A 21,488-nucleotide genomic window follows, 5' to 3' on the forward strand; every position below is an offset into this window, starting at 1 on the left:
ACATAATTTATTTTACCATAATGCCCTTTCTCTCAATGCACAAACCTATACATTTGAAGATGAAGAAAAAAAATGAAAATCATGATTATAACAAGAAATTCATGGGGTGCTTTGAAATAAAATGATGATTAATGGTGCAATAATATCCATTCCATGGCATCCATCTTAATAAGTTTTTCGATGAAAAGTTCCTTGAATAAGTATCAATCATTTGAGAAGCAATGCGACGAATCAAGAAAAAAAGTCACGAATTCTCTCATGATAATAAATTTATAATTTTGTATGAGTTTTTACTTTATGAATTGCCCCTTTACATTTATTCATAAATTTTCTTGAAATGAATAATTCTTATTATTTGATGGTTGATATCATATGAACATGCTATCACTAATTGATATTATTTGGGGGGATAAAAAAACTCATTCCAAATGAATATTTTGGAAATAAAAAAAAAATCTTATTCTATAATAAAAAAAACCAGCTTGCCAAATTTTGATTTTAGAAGCGAAAAGGTAAAGGGCGATATGGTAGTTTCAATAAATTGGTTAAAGAAACAATTCAATTGCTCTGTCAACTGTCACCCTCAAAATTAGTTATTTTGAGAAGTAGGAAATGGAAGAGAAACTTGAAAGGGAACCCGAAAAGAGTCCAAGAGGAGGAATTCTCTGAAAGATTTGCAAGAGACTGACCATCTGGTTCTCTGATTCCCTTAGGTGGAATCAAGAGGATCAACATCGTTTATGTGTTTATACACATATATAAAGATTTCTACACGTAAAGAGTTCCACGTATCATTGTACAAGATTTTTATATAGCAAAGCACAAAACCCTGAAGAAAAGATTGCATGAAGCATTTTTCAGAAGGTTTTTGAAAGGGTTTCAACGTTTTTGAGTGGTTTGCTGAAATAGGTGTTTCTCAAAACGATTGCAAAATGGAAGGGTGGCTGTATGTCATCAGGTCCAATAGGTTTGGTTTACAGTTTTCACGCAAAAGGTATTTCATTCTTCAAGAAAACTACCTCAAATGCTACAAAACAAGACCCATCTCACAGGAAGAGGTAACCTGTTGTTTCTCTTTTGTTTTTCATTCTGTTCTGTTTCTTCATTTGAATTCTGATCATCTCATGATGTGAAAGGATACAGGAAGATAGATGTTTCTTCTTGTTTTCCAGTTCTTTTCTTCTTTTTTTATTGGGGTAAAGGGGAATTGGTTAGGGTTGAGAGGAGGTATGAATGTGCTGGTGCTTGAATTCGGGCCCTTCTTTTTCTCAAGCAGAATCTGTTTTGTGCTCTGAAAATGGGGGGGTTTGCTGTCTAAAAATTGTCACTGAAATGGATTCTTCCTCGTCTGAAATTTTTATCTATTGATGTAAGTTCATGATTTTGATTTCGGTATCAAATATTTCAGAATCTATCAACTTTACCTTTGATTCCTATATATGATTTTATCTTCCTTAGAAAAAGAAAGGGTGAGAAAGTGAAGGGTTTTCCAAGTGGTTTATTACATTAAAACGATGGTGGGGTTGTGAAGCATATCTTTCTGTGAAAATATTATACCTTGCTGGGAATGGAAGAATGCACCTTTTTAGATTTGATCTTCTCGCATTAAATGTTTGCTAAGCACCCCAAATATGCAGGGTGTTGATTTGAATCATCATAGCGTATTTATTGACTTCAATTAAAATCAGGATGGGATATCTTGAAAGTTTTACTGATGGTAGAATCATCTGTAAAAACATAGCTTCGACTTTGATTAAAGATAGGATAAGATTAAAAGAACATCAAGCCCTGAAGGTGACATCACAAGAATGGGCATTCTGGAAAGCAGAAGGGGCTAGAAGTTATCCAAATCTGACAATCTGCGATGATTATGACCTGATAATAACCTATTAAATATATGTAGCTATCGGTGCAGTTATGTTGGAGCAGCAATTCATGGTCGAAAAGAGGCCTCTGTGGTGGAAAACCAAAGTTCTGCAAAGAAAACTAAATTGATGCCATGATATACTTACATTTAACATCTTAATTCTATAAGATGCTGTTAGATAGTTTTGCAATTTCAATCAGATGATTTGATTATCTATGATGGTAAGGAGAAAGGGCTAATTGAAACTTCACATTTCAGGAGCCACTTAGAAGTGCAAATATAGACTCTTACATTCGCATTACAGATAATGGAAGAGAGAGCATCAATAGGAAAGTATGCCCTTCGTTTTCATGATTTCTGTTTGCTAATTTATGATGGATGAAATTCTTCATGGCCCTGCAAGGGAAAGGTTTTTTTTCCAAGCACTAGTAATTGTTTGCAACTTGCAGGTCTTCTTCATTTTCACGCTTTATAATACTTTAAAAGACAATGATCAACTTAAGGTGCAGTAAGTTCCAAGCGATTTTATTCTATTTGATTTATAAATTTGAGTAATGCAAGCGCTAATGGTCACATATTTTATAGTTGGGAGCAAGTAGTTCAGAAGATGCGGGAAAATGGATTCGTTCCTTACAGAATGCTGTGGTGAAGGTTTAAAACTGTTTACTTGTAATAAACCATTTCTATAGTTTTTCTGGTGACGAAAACCTCACCTTTCACTATGTTTTCCAGGAGTGCTCAAATCCAGAAAAGGAATTTATGTCTTTCTCTAAGAAGAACTGGCCACCTTCAAGGTATGTCAGGCTCTAGCAAGACAAAAGTTCCTGAAACTGAACCTTCTCATTTGGTTTCGTTTTGTTCTTATTTTGTATTATCCATTTTTGCATCTCTATTTCTTTCTGACTTTAACAATAATGTTCTTCCATGCTTGTTGAGCATCAGAGAAAAGAGCCTCGTAATACTTTCTTGATTTGATTCTTGAAATGTAATTACCATGAATTCTGCCATTTGAAGAATTGGAACCCCCCCCCCCCCCCCACCCCCATGTACACTCCCCTGTCTTAATCATTTGGGATTCTTGTTTAGCTTCAATGTTTGAAGTAGCAATGCACATAAGCATGATCTTTAGTTAGGTACAAAGCGCTGAACTACGTTGCGTCATTCTTTACTAGAAGTCTTAGATTTCTTTCCACTTAAACAATCCAATTTTGTTTTAACAGATTTGGCAGTTCAAAGAGGGCTGGCAGTAAAAGATCTGTAGGTTATTACCCCTTCTTGCAGAATGAGGCGGTGACATCTGATGTAATAGCCCCGTCAACATGGAAGATTTTTGGTTGTCAGAACGGTAAGACTTACATTCGTAATCTAGCATTCAAGGGCTACTGCTTATATGCTCAAAACTTGTTGCATATTCAGGATTGCGTCTCTTCAAAGAAGCAAAAGATTGGGATTCTCGGGGGAGGGTAAGTTGCACCCTTTCATAGCTTGCTGGTTATGGATAGCTGCACTTCAATTCCTTAGCTAAAGATGACGTTTTTTTCTCAGCATTGGGATGATCATCCAGCTATAATGGCAGTTGGTGTGGTTGATGGAACTCCAGAAGCCATTTTTCGTACTCTTATGTCTCTTGGTGCCTCGAGATCAGAGTAAGATTGCTGGAATTTTTCCTCTTATCTTCTTAAAAGCGGAACTGGAAGCATACTTCGTAACAATTTTCATCCCGAATGTTTAAGATGTTCATGTAAAAGACTTGTGCATGCACTTGATAAAGTTGGAAGGCGATGATGCTTTCTTTTATGGCCATACATGTAATACTTTCATCTGTATCAGGGACAAGTTTTAAGAGAAAATAGGTGACTTCCTTTTATAACTTTTATGAGAATATCTTCCACGTATGGTTTTATGAGCCTGGAGACAAGATTTATAGCCTTCAAAGTTCTGGGGTTTCTGAGGAAAGCATCACAGCCTACCTAGTTATGATTCTTAAACTACATGAACCACTTCCATTGTTCAACCCTTGCCCGCAGTTTTTTATTTTAAGATCAGAAGAAAATTTAAATTAATTTCTTGCGTTACATTTTTTTCAGATTATCTACGATTTGATATTCCTGAGGCTGAATTAGCAAATATATGTCTTGCAGATGGGACTTCTGTTTTTACAGGGGCAGTGTTGTTGAGCACCTTGATGGTCACACAGATATTCTTCACAAGAAATTATACAGCAGTTGGCTACCCTGGTTGGATAAAGACCTTCTGCAAATAGGAACTTGCTTCTAATATGTGTTCCCATTTACTCATTACTTTTTTGCAGGGGGATGAGGCGAAGAGATTTGTTGTTGCGACGATATTGGAGAAGAGAGGAAGATGGAACATATGGTAACATTTCATAAATTTTATGGAAAACGCATATGATATCAAGAAGGTGTATGGTTTCCACAAGCTACGGCCTTTATTTTTTGGCCCTAACATTTCTTCTGGTTTTTTCACAGTAATTCTATACCATTCTGTGATTCACAAGAAGTGTCCTCCACAAAAAGGATATGTTCGAGCTTGCCTTAAAAGTAATGTATGCTTTGCTTTTGGAAATTTAAAGTGCTAATTGACTTTGTAATGCTGCCAATGGACCCAACCATGAATGAGGAAAACAAGAATTTCGTTTCTTCTGAAGTGTTCATTTGCTTTTCTCACTATACTTTGCCGGTGCTTCCAATGATCATAAAAAGTAAAGATTAATTTGAGGCTATCTGACTTACTTGACGTGTGGCTATTTATGAGAGGCTTTTGTGCATGGTGACTTTTGCTTGTTTGTTTACATTTCCACTTTATTCTATATCTATTTTTCTGTTTACAGCCTCAGTTGGCTATGTTGAATTGTCATCCTTCATGCCATAACTTTCCTTAATGTGTATTAATTTATTACAAACCTGCAGGTGGAGGATATGTAATAACTCCTGTAAATCAAGGAAGAGAATCGCTTGTGAAACACATGCTTGCAATTGATTGGAAGTTTTGGAAAGTATATCTGCGTCCACCGTCTGCAAGATCTATAACCATCCGTATGCTTGAAAGAATTGCAGGTACATTCTTTTCTACTGATTAGGGAACTGCACTTCTGGTAATTTTAGCTTTGTCTACTGAAAGTTTACTTTATTAAAATCACTATCTCTGTTGTTGCATTTTGCAGCACTGAGGGAGCTGTTCCGAGCCAAATCTGGCAACCATCCATCTGACTTCTCTTCTTCAGATTCATCACTAAAAACAATGTTACCCCAGGATGGAATGGAGGATATTGAATCAGAAGATAATGGCCAACAGAAGTTCGAGCAGAATGCTGATTTAAAGGAAAACGAGGCAGAAAAAACAAATTCAGGACGCAGAAGTTTGATGAGCCTGAATGATGCCTCTGATGAATTCTTTGATTTTCCTGATTCCAATGAAGATATAGATTTTGACCTATTGGAGAATGGCTGGTATCCTGAAAAGAGTCAAGAACAGCCTGCTTCGGTACTTACTAATCTCCACGACTGAATTTATGCTTTCCAAAATGTAGTTTAACCAGACTTAAATTGTGAATACTTGCTTAGATTTTTCTTCTCTGTGTATGTTAGAAATGAATTGAGATCAAGAGCTGCAACCTTTGTTTTCTGACATTTTTTGGCATTCAAATGTGCAGCATATATGCCAGCACAGATTATCATCTGCCGCTGTCTTTGTGAAGAAGTTACATGATCTTGCAGGTTAGTCCTGCTGTGGTAGCCAAGATTCTCAATTTAAGGTGATTGTTGGATGGGTGGTATGAACCATTGATTAATTGTGTTCTGATAAGAATTTCCTCGAAACTTGTCGTTGCAGTTCAGAAGAAGGGTTATATAGACTTTCAGGAGTTGCCTAAAGATGAAAATGTAGCAACATCCTATGGTAATACTCTTCAGAAGGACTCAACCTATTCTTTACCTTGCAGTTGGGCTACTGCCGAGCCCTCTACCTTTTTGATTCGTGGAGAAAATTATTTAAAAGACAATCAGAAGGTGTTCCTTAAATTCTATCTAATTCAGACCAAGGCATTTACTAAGAACTTCCACCATTCTTTCAGATTCTCTGCTTAAGCATTTTACTTTCTCCAGATCAAAGCAAAAGGTTCATTAATGCAAATGGTTGGAGCCGATTGGCTAAGATCCGACCACCGAGAGGATGATCTTGGAAGCCGTCCTGGGAGTATCATTCAGGTTTGTTGACAACCATCTCTATAAACTACGTAAATACATCTTCTTGAAAGGAAAAAAATCATGAACAATTATAGAAACGCAATTCTTCTCATAGAAGCACTTGCTGTTGGATTCATGCAGAACTATGCAGCACAAGGTCGACCAGAATTCTTCTTCGTCATCAATATACAGGTTAATTAAAATTAAATTAACCATTCTTGTTGCTTTAAATGCTGACGATGATTCTCCCCGTCATCAAGAAACAGATTATGTGATATTTGATCATGAATCAGGTCCCCGGTGCAACCCAGTATACCATCGCGCTATATTATATGTTAAAAACTCCTCTGGAAGAAACTCCCTTGCTGCACAGCTTTGTCCACGGTGATGACGCCTTTAGGAATTCAAGATTTAAGCTCATACCTTATATTTCCAAGGTTAGTAGCAAAGTTTGACTCTGTTTGGATTCATGGAATATCACACAAATGGTCGTGCCACTTACATTTTTTGCATTGTCTGTAATTTGTTAGGGATCGTGGATAGTCAAGCAGAGTGTTGGTAAGAAAGCTTGCTTAGTTGGTCAAGCACTAGAAATACATTATTTTCATGGGAAGAATTACTTGGAGGTAGGTTATGAATAATGTTTTCTGCATCTGTAGTTTTCAGGTCGAGCATATCGCGTTTGTTTGAAGAATAATATAAAATCATTCTTGAAGTTTCATTAGATTTAATTTTGATATGACACGGGAATTTCATCTAATAACCTAAGCTTATAAGAATGTTATCGTATGACAACATTTGTCTGGATTTCAGCTTGACATTGATGTCGGATCTTCCACCGTTGCCAGGGGGGTGGTCAGTCTTGTTCTCGGATACCTAAACAATTTGGTCATAGAAATGGCATTTCTCGTGCAGGTGACACATGTTAATCTCTGTATAACTGCATGTGCATGATTCAAGAAAATAATAAATTCTCCAAGAGATCGAACGATAACGTTTCCAAGTTTCAAGTGATTTTGCAAAAACATTGTGCTGATTTGAAGATTAAGACCATACCAGCATGAGCGTTGGAAAGTCTTTTTTTGTTACTCCCCGAAACAAAAGCATTGACGCTTGCTGTCTCAAAAAATTGTGTAGGGTAACAATGAGGAGGAGCTCCCGGAAATCCTTCTCGGAACTTGTCGACTCAATAATCTGGATGTATCCAAATCCGTCCCTGTATAGCCATAATATCATGACCTGCACTTTCTCTTTTTTTCTGACATCTCCATGTGAGAATGTCGAAGCTGGATAAGAAAGGCAGAATGACGAAAATGGCAGGCGAGGTGCTCCATGATCATGGAATTAACACTTGTACGTGCCCCCTTTTCTTTCATTCAAGGTTCAAATGGCAATAATTTGCTAATTTCGTCAGTGATTCTTTGATAGGGCAATTTATTTTCTACCTCTTTTATTATTATTTTCCCTCGTAGAAATGCATAACCAAGTATATGCTATGCTACATATTTTCTCAATCTAACATGCTAGTCGAGCCATTGTTCTATATAGAATATATTTTGTCGGGAGCTTTGTTCTTCATGTTATATTTTGTGAACATTAAAATGCCGTTGGATTTTCCCTCCAATAATCAAGTTGGATGACATCACTGTTAGGGTTTACTTGGGTTCAAAACAGATGGATTGGGGACTTCAAGTTTATCCAGCATCATATAATGCTTATTTACGCCAATAGCATGATTTTAATTGGAAAATATGGGACCATTTTTGGAACAGAATTTTTTTTTTTTTCTATTAATGAATGGGAAATTATTAAGCAAGGCCAGGATGGTTAGAATAGAAATTGAGCTTCAAGCCCAGTGACACATGGTGGGATGAAACTCAAAATGATTGAGAATTGTCAGAAATCAAAACTAGAAAGCTCAGGGACTAAAGAAGCCCACGATAGTAAAGATATCTGTAGTCCAGTCCAGTCTAGAAAATATTCAGAACTGTCACAAGGATTAACATTATAGGGTGTTTGATAGAGAGTTTTAACCGGAGTTTTAAAAAAAAAATTAAATTCTTTTGATGTTTTTGAATAGTTTTAATGTGCTAATATTAAAAATATTATTTTAATATATTTTAAAATATAAAAAACTTTAAAAAACAGTTTTTTCTTGAGCCCATGAATTTTATCAAGTTCAGTCTTGGATCTAAATCATTTTGAGACTTCGATTGCGGGTTGGTTCGTCATTTTATTTTATTTTTTACTAGCTGTTGCTTTCAAGGTTTTTAATAAAAAAAACAACATTGTTTTGATAAAAAAAAATGATTTTTCAAAGGTTTTAAATTTCTTAGTCATCAGATTAACTTATGAGTAGATTTTATAATTATGCTTACAGCAATTATAAAAAATAAAAAAAAAAACAACCTTATAAATGAACCTAAAAGAATAATCCAACCAGACTTGAAATCGAGGCCCGTGAAGAAAATCAGCAGTGGTATGGTTTTCAATATGAATGGGCTGCGACCACCATATAAACATGAAAAATCATTGCCCACAAACATTAAAACGACGGTAAGGTTAAGTTAATGGAGGCTTTTTGTTTCTTTAAACGATGCTCCAAATACAGAAAATGTTACGATGTAGCCATGAATCTGTGATTGAATCTGGAATGGAGTTATCCCTTTGATTGAAAACCCAACCATTTTCCACACCTTGCCCTGAATACCCTCACCAAAAATGACTTCACACTATGGGTTGATCTGCCATTTCGCCACCACCATCCAACATTTAATTATCCAGCGTCGTCCCCACGTAGTACCATCAGATTTGATGCACCCACGTGGCACGTGGCTACCTTCAAAGATGTTTTGTTGTTTTATTTCACTATTTTATGTTTTTCTTTTATAAATCCGTATTCTATAGACATGTCTGTTCACAAAAATAAAAAATTATAATAATTAACCTTTTTTTTGTGATTTTTGAGGTATTTTTAAAACTGTTTGCATGTACTCAACACTCCCTAAATGAATTATGAAATTTGAACTAATGTTCTTCCGAAAATCTTTCGTTCTCGTAATTTCATTACATTTTAACCCTCACGCTTAATTTATGTAATTAATTAACTTAAATCGTGTTTTGTGTTATTACTCTTCTACGAGAAGAAGAAAAAAAAAAAAAAAAAGTCCCACATGTTACCATCCCATTCAATATTGTCCTCCCTGTTCCCGGCGCCTATAACGGGCGATGACCAGAACTATATAAACATTATTTTCTACACCGCCACTATTTTTCAAGGTTATAATAAACACGCAACCACGTGGCACCATCACATGCTGCTTCTTTGCAATCCATCGATCGTAGTTGTTACATGACAGCATGTCGTCTGATCTATAAATTATGGCACGTTATGGCAGTATTTTTCTATGTAGAATTTCCTAGTGTATATTATATAGCGACAATCCTGCCTAATGGCTAGCGATATGCATATGCAAGAAGTGCGCAAATTCCATGGCTATTGCTTGTTTTGTCAATACTGAAAGCCTTCTGTCTTGAAGACTTTGAACGTTCAAATTTGAAGATTTTTACACATCATTCGTCGATCGAGTGCTGCTGCTACGTGATGGGAGTATCGCTGACCATTTGAATTTTGTGTGCAAAGACATCCTGTTTTTGGCATGTTATAGTGAGTGGCTCCTCTACGTAAGCAATGCAACTACTGCGTGAGTGTTTGGGAGGCAGGGTAATTTTTAAAAATTATATATGTTTCACTTTAAATATATATAAATATATATATATATATATATATATATTAGTGTTTTTTTATGATTTTAACATGTTGACATTGAAAATATATATATTATTTTAACATTTTCCAAGCATGAAGTTTAAAATACCATGCATAATAATATTAAAAATATATGTAGTGGCCGTCAATATTACTGTAGATCACCTGGCCATTGACTCCAAACACACCTTCTATTAAAAACTAGAAAAATATTACGATAGCCTTGGCCATTACTAGCTAGAAAACAACGATTTTCTTGGACAACTCTGCGTGGTTAATGCCAGGGATACCAGATTTACTTATAAAATGATCTATTATAATGAAAACAAATATATATAATATATAGAGAAAAATATTGAGTTTTTCTAGCATCCATTAATGCTGTTTTAATGGAATAGTTATAAATATTATTTTACACGACTGATAAAACATCAATTGCACGATACCATCTCGAATAAAGAGCTGTAGTAGAAAAAATATTGAGTTTTTCTAGCATTATCCTATCTCAAAAGTTTGAAACTGAAACTTGTTGTCATGGGAAAAAAAATATAGCACAGTGACTAGAATTATTATCCAAGATGTCATGATTAAAAATTTATTTGAGAAAATAACATAACTAGTTTAGAGGTCACATGCGTCGCCGGTAAAAAGGCACCAGTACTGAGACCAACGCCACCAAGAGAGGTGCAGATAACACATATGCCTCCGGTTGAATTAAAACCGGCAGAAATCCTTGGCGTGGGTCTTACCTCCACCTTTCATTGGTTCTACACGTGAGACATACGCCTCTCAACTAGTTGTGTTATTTTCACAAATAAATTTTTGGTTGTGCTATTTTAACTAGTATTTTAGTTAATGTATTTTAAAAAAAAATAAAAAACATTAAAAACATGATAACATTGTTGAGAAGTAAATTAGTTGCCACTAAAGATAACCATCTAAACACTCTAAAAAAACTTAGATTTTTTATGGTATTTTAATGTTCATGTAAATATTGAAGCACTTTAATATTTTTTATAATAATTTTATTACAAATCCATGTCATAATTCAATCAAATGGAGCACATGAAAGGCTAGAGATTGTGGGTTTAAGCTTCGAGGGCACGTCTATTTTATGATAGAGACCATAAATACAATTGGCAGGGATAAATCTATTTTATGAAGTGTGATACATGACTTATCATCCGTCACATTTGTTTTTAAAAAAAATACAAGGGACATGTCATCTATTTTTTAATAAAAAGAAAATAGGGCTAATAAAAAATAATATGGTGGGTCAAGTGTCTGGCTAGGCTTGGCCCATTACTATTTTTTTCTCTATTTTATTTTTTTTTATTCTCTTTTACACTTAAAAAATGACAAGATTCACTGTTTTTCAGTCTTGATATAATTCTTAAATACTATTGTAAATATTTATTTAAATTTTAATAATATTTTTTTAACTATCATGTATATAATAATAATAATAATAATAATAATAATAATAATAATAAAATGTTCATAAAAATTGATTGAAGTTGCTTTTTTATTGTTAAGATGTTTAAATCTATTTCAAATATGATTTGATCGTATTTATGATTTTTTTTTTAGCTTTCAATCCCATAAAATATGAACATATTTTTTTATTTGCTTTAACAATTATGAAATTTAATTTAAAAAATATTAACAACTCCAATTAAAAAAATTATGTTGGATGAAATAAATAAGAGATATGTTAACAGAAAAATTTATTTACATGAAAGAAATTAAAGTGATTATATTTTCAATTTCAATGATAATAACAACTAATTTTCTAAGATCTGAAATTTTTTCTTATATTAAAAGAATTTGAGTCTTCACGCAATATAACATGGGCATACAAACCAGTCGAAAGTTTGTTTTTTTCAAGGATTCCAAGTAAGCTTACGGTTAGAAAAATAACCACTAAGACCAATTAAGAAAAAAATCAATGCAATATTTCTCGGAGGAGAACAAAGTTAAATGTCAAACGTCCAAGAATCAAGGAAGCAACGGAAAACCGTTGAAGGCACGGAGCTTCACTGCTCAAAATCACAAGTCAAAATTAAACACCGCCGACGCGTTATATTGCATCATGGATTTTGGGTGTCCGTCGGTTAACCTTCCCTGGCCGGTAAACACTTACCATGTCAGATTTTATCCCCTGTTGCACCCGGTAATCTTGTCGGTGCTTTTTGTGTCGGCACCGACACGCCAGATTTATTACCGGAAGACAGCCTTTTTCCTTCCATGCAGTTTTTATTACAAGCCACTAAAAATATAGGGGTTTTATTGGAATTTCATGTGTGCTAAAGGGAACGAGAGGAATTGTGTGCTGTAGGATTGTGGAACTGTGTGCATCAAAGTAGGCTTGATCGATTAAATGCCTTTGATTGTGATTGTGATTGTGATTGTGGGACCAGATAGGGCTTTCATTTCCACAGGTGAGAGTAGCTTGAAGCTTGATCACAAATGCACGTGACTTGCTTAAAACTAGTGACAAAAGGCAATGTAAAGGAAGGTGTACCTCCAAAATCTTGACGCCCTAGCCCATGTTAAGTCTCTGAACCACGTTTATTTAAAGGTTTTGAGAGAATATTTGCGACTAAGAAAAGTCGAATTTGTGATTAAGAAAAGTCGATTGAATCTCAAGAGATGTTTTCGTTTCATTGACAGAGAAAAAAAATAATTATTTCCACTGTTTTAAGGCTTCCAATAATATTATTGGGTTAATTAGTTTGGTGTATTAAAACCAAATCTTTTGAACGATAAGGTTTTGGTTAAATACTAAACATAACATGCGTTATGCTGCGAGTTTTTTCTTTTTTCTTATAAAAAATAATGACAAGGTTTTGCAAACAAATAAATAAGCATTTTTTTAAAAAAATAAAGGTTAATAAATTGATTTAATTTTAATTAGACAGGTGTTCATTTAAGAATAAAAAAGCCCCATTAACCAAGACATGTTAATTATATGATTTAGGGGCAAAATAGTTATTTTAGAATTGTCAAAATATATATATATAATGTCACAAAAACGAATATATGAAACTATCGAGCAAATTGAAAAGAAAATAGAAAAAAAAAGAGATGATCATATATGCGGGTTATTCAAGTAAATTCTAGACCATATATACGCGAGCACTGGAAATCAATGGATAACTAATGATCTTCGTTTATTACTGTCCTATTTCCAATTATTACTTATACGAGGAGGGCGTTGCATAATTCTGATATATATTAACGAACACCGACAAGTTATAAGTTATAATTAACACGTCATAAAATTCCACTGCAAAATACATAACATCACCGTCGTAGAAATGTAACTTTAGTTATACGTACTTTGCTATCTCATTTGAATGTCAAATATCTTTCCGTACATGCATTATAAATAGACCAAACATTTCTTTTTGTTTTGGTGAATATCCAAGAGCGTGGCATATTTTAAAATTGAATTTTACTTGAAAAAATATAAAATATAAAATTTATGTTTTTTTTATGATTTTGATATATTAATATTAAAGAATTTAAAAATATTTTGATGTCTTTTAAATTGAAAAATATTACAATTCCAAATATATAATTGTAAAATATGATCCAATGACTTGTTTATCCCGTAAAAAAACCTTGTTAGGAAAATTAATTTTATCACTCGCAATTTACAAAATACAAAGGTATAGTAGCATCAAGTGTGTATTCGCGGGTCTTGTCTTTTCTTGTTATGAACTCCTGTTGTTATTTGCTTGTGTCCTAGCAAAGAAACCGTGGGGGTGCAGCCACAGCCTTTTGGCAAACTTTGACAGCAATTCTCCTACGCTAGATTGCTTACTGGTCTGTGGACTGTGCTCCATGATCCTTGTACATGACATGGCCCACACCACTCTATAAGATCACACCTGTCCCTACTTCTATTTTGCACGGCTGTGCATTCGAAGGTCCCACGTAACCTCTTATCAGGGCCCCACTTTGGCCATGATCAAAGAACTGATCATATGACCCCAAAAAGGTAATAAAAATAACTCCCTTAGGACACTTTCGTCTCACAAGAGTCAGACATACGACGTGGCAGCCAATGATTAGTCCATCTTGGACAAAACTATCACTGCACAATTCCCTAGACAAATTCACGTGACATCAAAGTCACAGGAGTCCACTTACGGTACGGTATACTACTCTACCCAGCTGGAACCGAGCAGGTTTAGATTCGCTGTGTGGATCCCACAGTTACACGGTAAATTCTGATGTCTTGGTCCACGTCTGATCAGCGCGTGGATTATATTGCTCCTTTAAACTCTTTTCAACGTGCAAGCAAAGATGCGTCCCACCATGAACATGGCCACTTACTCGGACGCACGCACGATGCATGTGCAATCTCTCTCCGCTTATCTCGCCGGGTACAGCCACGTCACCTACTATTCCAACGAACTATCAATTGACCGTAATAGCCAATCACTAATCACGTAAAGCTGGGATAAGCAAGGGCAATTTAGTCATAACCAGATAGGAAGGTTGCAGTGTCATTTCGTTTACCATGCCCCACGCGTGTGTGTGACAACCAGCATGTTAACACAAAATGGATTAATTTTTAATGACAGGGAATGACCACCTAGAAAATCAGATGTCAGAAGACTTTAGTGTCTGAATCAAACGAATTTTAAACAAATCAAGTGATCAGGTTTAGGTTACAGCAATTAGTCTTTCATAGTTTAAAAATAATCGTAACAGCTATTTCTTAGATCGAATGATAGTCCAACGTTAATAATTAAAATCATATATATATATATGCATGGAAATTATTCATCAAAATTATTTTCTATATATTTTTTACATTATCATGCTAAAACTCTCGAAAAAAACATAAAAGTATTTATAAATATTTTGAAAATTTTAAACTGCATTGGCAAATAGAGCTTTAGCAATCAAATATTCGATGCCCATTTCTGAAGGGATTTGCCATTAATCAACACAGCAATGACTCAATTGTTAAACATAATTAACCAGCCTGAGCCATGGATATGTTTGGATGGATCATTGTTGAGTTTTTCAATTTAATGCATGCTTGTGCTGTTAGGGCACAAAAGCATGTGCTGTCTTTCTTTAGCTACTGTGGATGGTCAAAAAATATTTCCTTGCCGACACATGGATGCTTGATTGTTAATGGGGAGGGGAGGAGGAGATTCTGGATTACCGAGATAATTTTTTTTTCTCGACAAGGACAGTATGATGTGAAGTTGGACCGACGCAGAGCTGTGGATTAAAGACGTTGCTGTTACGGGATTAAGATGCATGGATTGTCTAGGTACAAGTTTCGCAAGTTTCTTCTATAAAATGCAGAATAGACAAATGGAGTGTTAGAAAAAAATGTGTAATATTGTCTTGCCACGTTTTAAGATTGTAAAGCTCATTCTCTCGATCCTTAAAAAAATTATGAGTCATGCATCTAGTCGTGGGATCAATGTAAGAATTAATTATTGGTGGATTCAACTTCCATTTTTTGTTTTTTTTTTTTTGTTTTAGTGCGTGAACTAGCATTGTTGCTCAACGTTGACACAATTCTCTGGGTTCACTTTTCTTTGAAGGGAAGAAAAAAAACGCAGACGGTATGTTTATAGTTTTCAAGATAATCAAGAAATTAGTCTCATTAATTAATTAAACAAGTGTATTTTCACTTGGCATTCAGCTATAAAATTCTCATAAAACGAATACCCAAAGGGTATGTATATATGAAAGTTTTTTTCTGAATGATTGGAAGCAAGAAGCTGTGGATTTTACATCATTTGTACAGGGAGATGCAGGTTAATTGACAATTTTTCAGTGATACATATCTTCGCATGATATGTTTTTTACATCTTTATAAATAATCTATGCGTTAAATAATACATTTATTTTATTTTATTTATTAAAAATAAAATAGTATTTTCAGTTTAATATATATATATATATATATATATATATATAATCATTCAATCACTTTTAGAATAAGTAAGTTAATGAAAATTCCAACCTCTTTTTCTTTTATGTTTGTATTTTTTTATATTAATCTAAATTAATTTAACATTATGTAATCTTGGAGTATATTTTTTACTTCAATTTATTTTATTTTTCACTGGTATGTATGTGTGTGTGTGTATATATATATATTACTCACTAGTTTATAGGGTTTTGCCACCTTCAACTCAAATTAAAAAAAAATTAAACGCAAAAAAATATATTCAGGTTATAGAAAACTATTTAATATTATTATTAAATATGATTTAATGCATCAACCTTGAATTTTTCCTACGCAACTCTATTTAGTTAAAGTTTAAAATTAAACCGTGTTAGAATTGTTATATATATAATACAATTAACTTGATGAATTTAAAAATAACCCGGATGACTAATACCGGATATTTATTAATTTGAGACTTTATAGAAAATAAATTAAAATAATTTACAGGAACAAAATAAAAATTAAAATAACAATGAAAGATGAAATTCAGAATCGGGTTGAGACTCCATCTCTTTTAAATATATCATATAATCTCTGCGTGTATATTCAATAATAAGAAGGAGGAATTACACCGGCCTTTTTTCCTAAGTTTTTGTAGCATCTTCTTTCTTCCATGATGGCAGCTGCTCAATTTCCAGTAGTGCATGGAGCCTAACCTATGGCTGCCTTGGAATGTATTTGGGAATTCTACCAAACTTCCTAGCTTTTTCAAAGTTAGAGAAGTCTTTCGGAAGGAAATGATTCAAGGAGTGCGATCCAAGTTAGTTAAAAAAGAAAGGGTCAAAAAAGGGTGCATGAGAACACTACCCTCTCAATTAACATTGAATTCTTTTTGCAGAGAGGAGAGAAGAGTATTTCTGAAGGGATTGATGCAGAGGCCATGGGGTAAACCTCAAGTCAGCTGAAGGACAGTGAAAGGAGACGAAGGGTTGTGTGAGAGAGCCCGTCATCTTGTGTTAGGCCCATGCAGAACGTTTTTCTGGTGTGCCCGCACTTTTATCAAGACTAGACCTCCATTAATTATCAAACCCTACATTAATCATCTCCTTTAATTGCTTGCAAAGCCTTTCCCATTTTCAGGACACCTGTGGAAAAAAAAAGGCTGCTTAGTTGGAATTGAAGTGGACCGCTGTAAAGTGTATATTCTAGAAATTGTTAAGACATGAAATCACTGTTTAAGAGAAGAAAGTGTGAGAGGAGGGTCGAAAATAGCAGTACAACATTCAACATTGTACCACTCTCTTTGTACTTTGAATTGGGTTTTGTCTGTTTGTGGTCAAAGAAACTCTTTGTATTATCGATCTGGAAATTAACTAGTCGGTAAAATTAGACGGAGTATGTTTTGAAAAATATAAAATCAATTTCTGTGATTTTTAAAATTAGTCTTATCACACCTATTGCTATTTTCATTTTTTTTATTTTTTACCCTTTAATCTCTATTTATTTATTTATTAACGCGTTATTTCTTTAACGTCACACACGGTGCATGAATTATGGAGATTAGAGATCGTTATCTATTGGCTCGACTTACCTGTATTTTTTTCTATCACGGGAGAAAATTAACCAAAAAGGGAATACAGGGAGAGAATAAACTACTGATAACAAATAGAGAGGACAAATATAAGTGTTATCTCTTATCCCTATTATTAATAATTGTGTTTTTGAAAATATATATATATATATATTGTAATTTCAAGACAATCACTTTTACTGATTGAGCAAGATGTCCATTAACACCAACAAAAGTTACAAAACACAGAAAGAAATAAGAAAAAAAAAAGAGGGAATTTTTTTTAAAAAAAGGGGAGGTGCGGTGGGAGGTGGTGTGGGACCCATGTGGGTAAGAAGAGAGAGAGAGAGAGAGAGAGGGGAAGGGAGAGAAGACTTCAACATCAAGACAGTGAAGAAGAAGGTGAAGAAGAAGGATAGTAGTAAAAAAAGTACAGCTAGCTAGCAATGAAGGAGGAGGCTCAACTACCATATAGCGCCCTTTCCTTTCCTTCTTCAATCACTTGCTACTAACACTATTAGTACTACCCACCCACCTCTTCCTCCCTGTTTCAAAACTCAAACACATATCACACATTCCCCTCTCCTCTCTTCACCTCACTTCACTCCTACCGCCCTCTCTACCTCTCTCTATAAGGTAATGCACTGCTCGTTGGTTAATAGTACTGCTTCTGTATCTGGGCTGCTTGGTTTTGCTTTCTTTGTGAGAAACTGAGCACTTCCTTTGGGTTTTCAAACTGTTATTGAATGTGAATTTCAAGTGTCGGCTGGATTACATTCTGTTGGCTGCTGGGTTTTTCTTTTCTCCGAGAGAAATTCAGCATTGTTTTGGGTTTTGGGCGGGAAACCATTTGTGTTTTGGCTCTGCGTTTTTTGTGGTTTTGAGCTTAATTAGTTGTTCTGTTTCTCAAATTGGGTTTTAAATTGTTTTTCAAACGTGAATTTCAAATGCCGGCATGGTTTATTTCACTTGAGGGTTAATTGCTTAATTTAGATGAATGGCAACCTTGTTTGGCTGCTGTGAAACAAAGGAAAGAACTCGAGAAAACTCAATGTATTTTCCCGATTTCAGAGCCAAACTGGGTTCCCTTCTCTGCTTTCCTCAAATTTGTTGGCAATCAAATTAAGCATTAAACTAAGATATTTCCTCGAACAAATTCCAAGAATTCGAGTAGGTTCATTTCAATGTTTGTCCAGTAGCATTTCATAAACAACAATTAAGCATCAATTAATTATATATTTGTTTTGCAGGAATTTGAAAGCACAAACTTCCAAAATTCGAATTACCAAGAACCCCCTTCCCTCCCTCCTCAAGGTAATTTTCTTTCCCAAATTAGATTTCAAATTCCACACTGCTAAAATTCCAAATAAGAAAAGTAAAGCAGGGATATTATTTTTCTCTTGACCTAATAAACGCGTAGCATTTTTTCTAAAATACAATCCATAATGGATTGACAGAGAGAAAATTAAACATTTTTATTTTCTAACTTTTTCAAAGACCCACAGAAAAAAACGCCACAAACCACTCTTAATTATTACGTTACTACTACACATATAGTAGTATTACGTTTTGCCCATTACTATTTTTCTGTTTATTTTTCTCACAAGCTAAAAAATTTCTCAGGAAAAAAAGAAGTTTTAGAGAAGTGAAGAGAAAATGATTGGACAAACAAATACTTCTACTGGTTTCATGGACGAGATAGATTGTGGAAGCTTCTTCGACCACATCGACGACCTCTTAGACTTCCCGTCTGATGATGTCGACGCTAGTTTGCCTGACTGCACCACCACAAACAACCATGCTAGTTGTTTCATTGACAACGATGATAACTCGTTTCCTGGTATTTGGTCGACTCAGTCCGACTCACTCCCCGGTTCTGCCTCTGACCTCTCCGCCGAGTTGTCCGTTCCGGTGAGTTGATTTAATTAATTTTACACGCGGCTTTTGTTTTCTGTAATTCGGTGTCGCTAATTTTAACCGTTGGATTTTGTGTGCTGTGATGTCATTGACTGCCACGCTGGCAATTCGTGTCAGAATTTGAAAGCCTTTGATTTCTGGTGTCCAGGGGTGTTTTAGAAATTGTATGTATTGTCGGCGACACGCTGGATTTTTTTATTTTTATTTTGGTTCAGTTGTGTAAGTCACGTGGGTTGTCATGTGATTTACTTAAAGTGAAATTATTATTATGTGCAAGCTGTTATAACCTTTATAGGCCCACCAGAAAAGCAGAGGGTGTTTTTTTTTTTTTGTTAATGTTAATTGTGTGTCAAGCAACTGAGAAATTCAGGTTATGATTGCTAATTAATTATCTTTAATGAAAAGATTAATGTTGTCAATCAATTATGAGCTGTCATTGACTAAAATGTTTTAATTGTTAGATGCTAATTAAGGTTGTTTAGACTTTAATTCGAAGCAATATTTGATTTTGAATTGGTGGAACTCATTGTGTGCTGGTTTAATTTTGTGTGTACAGATTGGAATTTGTTTTTGGAATTTAAAATATGTGATTTTGTGTTGCAGTACGAAGATATTGTTCAGCTGGAATGGCTATCGAACTTTGTGGAGGATTCCTTCTCTGGGGGGAGCCTGACAATGAAGAAAGAGGAGTCTGCGTCTGTCGACAAAAAGGACTCGACACCACACCACCAGTTCCAGACTTCCAGCCCAGTTTCTGTCCTTGAGAGCAGTAGCGACTGCTCAGGAGAGAAAAATGCACCTCGCAGCCCCGAAGTTGTTGCTTCTGGCAAATGTGGGCGTGCTCGCAGCAAGCGTCCTCGCCCTGCTGCATTCACTCCTCGCCCTGCAATGCAACTCGTTTCGCCAACATCGTCGATCACTGAGGTGCCCCAGCAATTTGTTTCCCCTAGGGTCCCTTCAGATTCTGAGAGCTTTGCCGAGTCAAGACTTGTGATCAAGATACCAGAGCATGTTGACCCAGAACACAAGAAGAAGAAGAAAATTAAGTTTATTGTTCCGTCAGGTACTGTGGAGATGAATCAAAACTCACAGCCACAGCAAGCAGTTAGGAAATGCATGCATTGTGAGATAACCAAGACCCCACAATGGAGAGCAGGACCAATGGGTCCAAAAACCCTTTGCAATGCCTGCGGTGTTCGATACAAGTCGGGCCGGCTTTTCCCTGAGTACCGGCCTGCAGCCAGTCCAACCTTTGTTCCTTCCCTGCACTCTAATTCGCATAAGAAAGTTGTTGAGATGAGAGCAAAGGCTGGGGAGAAAATTACTACCAGCAGACCTGCTACAATGATGGTCAACTCGCCAGAGTTTATTCCAAATGAGAGCAACCCTGCAATGGATTACATGTGAGGGAGGATGTAGAGAACGGTGTTCCTGTTGGATCATTTCACTTTTCCGGCCCCCTAATTTCACTGTCATGCTGCTCGCTCACTGTTTTCTTTGTTCATTGGATTTTGTACAGGGATGGAATGGGGGAAATAGCACTAGATGACCACAATTTTAGCTAATAGAGAAGCACTGTAAGGAAGAACTCAGAAAAGGGTTAGAGCATAATGGAAGCTTAAGGGATAGTAGAGTTTTAGAGTCAGTCAAGGGTAGGTTCTTAATTAAGGTAACTAGGTATTGAGAGTCTGTGTTCGTTTCTCTTTTGCATTCTTTTCCCTGTTTTCTTTGGCCATGAGTATTCTTTTTGCAGTCCAATTTGTAGTAAAAAATCCTGAGACGAGTAATGGATTTTGAGCAGATGTAATGATTCATCAATCCTCAATTTCCTTCTCCCATGCACGGCACTGTTCTAATTTTTAGATTCCACATTTCAGCTATGTTCGTCTGTCTGCGAAGCCTGGGTTTTTTTAATGCTTTGTCAATACCTTAATGGTCTCAGCTTTCTTGATTGGAGAAGTATATCCAAGAATGCCTGGATTCTATGCTCAATGGTAATTGAGCTTCTTGCACCACATCTGTGGATCAATCTACTATCTAGTTCTGATGCTCGGTGAATTGAGAGCATTACTGTCGAGAGAATTCAGGAGATTAGCAAATTCTGTCAGATCACTTTGAAGTTAACGAATCATCTTGATGAACCATCAAACAAGTGAGCTGCACAAATGATGGATGTGCTCCCTAGTGATCTGGTGGATTGGAAATCTGATAACAATCTTGAGTGATCA

At 35.2% G+C, this 21,488-nt stretch overlaps 2 protein-coding genes across 3 annotated transcripts; both read left to right on the forward strand.

Moving 5' to 3' along the window:
• Window positions 1-618: 618 nt before the first annotated feature.
• On the forward strand, window positions 619-7,728 carry LOC133696926 (protein ENHANCED DISEASE RESISTANCE 2-like). Its single transcript, XM_062119224.1, has 21 exons — window positions 619-1,058; window positions 2,126-2,200; window positions 2,317-2,370; window positions 2,453-2,518; window positions 2,600-2,661; window positions 3,088-3,212; window positions 3,284-3,330; window positions 3,413-3,513; window positions 4,009-4,104; window positions 4,179-4,243; window positions 4,357-4,428; window positions 4,798-4,944; window positions 5,052-5,371; window positions 5,541-5,604; window positions 5,720-5,895; window positions 5,992-6,093; window positions 6,214-6,264; window positions 6,366-6,509; window positions 6,603-6,698; window positions 6,886-6,987; window positions 7,210-7,728. Exons 1-21 carry the CDS (start codon window positions 933-935, stop codon window positions 7,294-7,296), a joined length of 2,178 nt encoding a protein of 725 aa, XP_061975208.1. The 5' UTR covers window positions 619-932; the 3' UTR covers window positions 7,297-7,728.
• Window positions 7,729-17,751: 10,023 nt separating this feature from the next.
• On the forward strand, window positions 17,752-21,098 carry LOC133697691 (GATA transcription factor 8-like). Of its 2 annotated transcripts, none has more exons than XM_062120418.1 (4): window positions 17,752-17,979; window positions 18,594-18,657; window positions 18,967-19,254; window positions 19,864-21,098. In XM_062120418.1, the coding sequence occupies exons 3-4, from the start codon at window positions 19,000-19,002 to the stop codon at window positions 20,665-20,667; spliced, it is 1,059 nt and encodes a 352-aa protein (XP_061976402.1). In that variant the 5' UTR covers window positions 17,752-17,979; window positions 18,594-18,657; window positions 18,967-18,999; the 3' UTR covers window positions 20,668-21,098. The 2 variants fall into 2 exon arrangements, with proteins under 2 accessions (XP_061976402.1, XP_061976403.1); XM_062120419.1 differs by lacking the exon at window positions 17,752-17,979 and adding an exon at window positions 18,020-18,513.
• The last annotated feature ends 390 nt before the right edge of the window (window positions 21,099-21,488 follow it).

The sequence above is a fragment of the Populus nigra genome, chromosome 6 (genome assembly GCF_951802175.1).
Source record: "Populus nigra chromosome 6, ddPopNigr1.1, whole genome shotgun sequence".
NCBI lineage: Eukaryota > Viridiplantae > Streptophyta > Magnoliopsida > Malpighiales > Salicaceae > Populus > Populus nigra.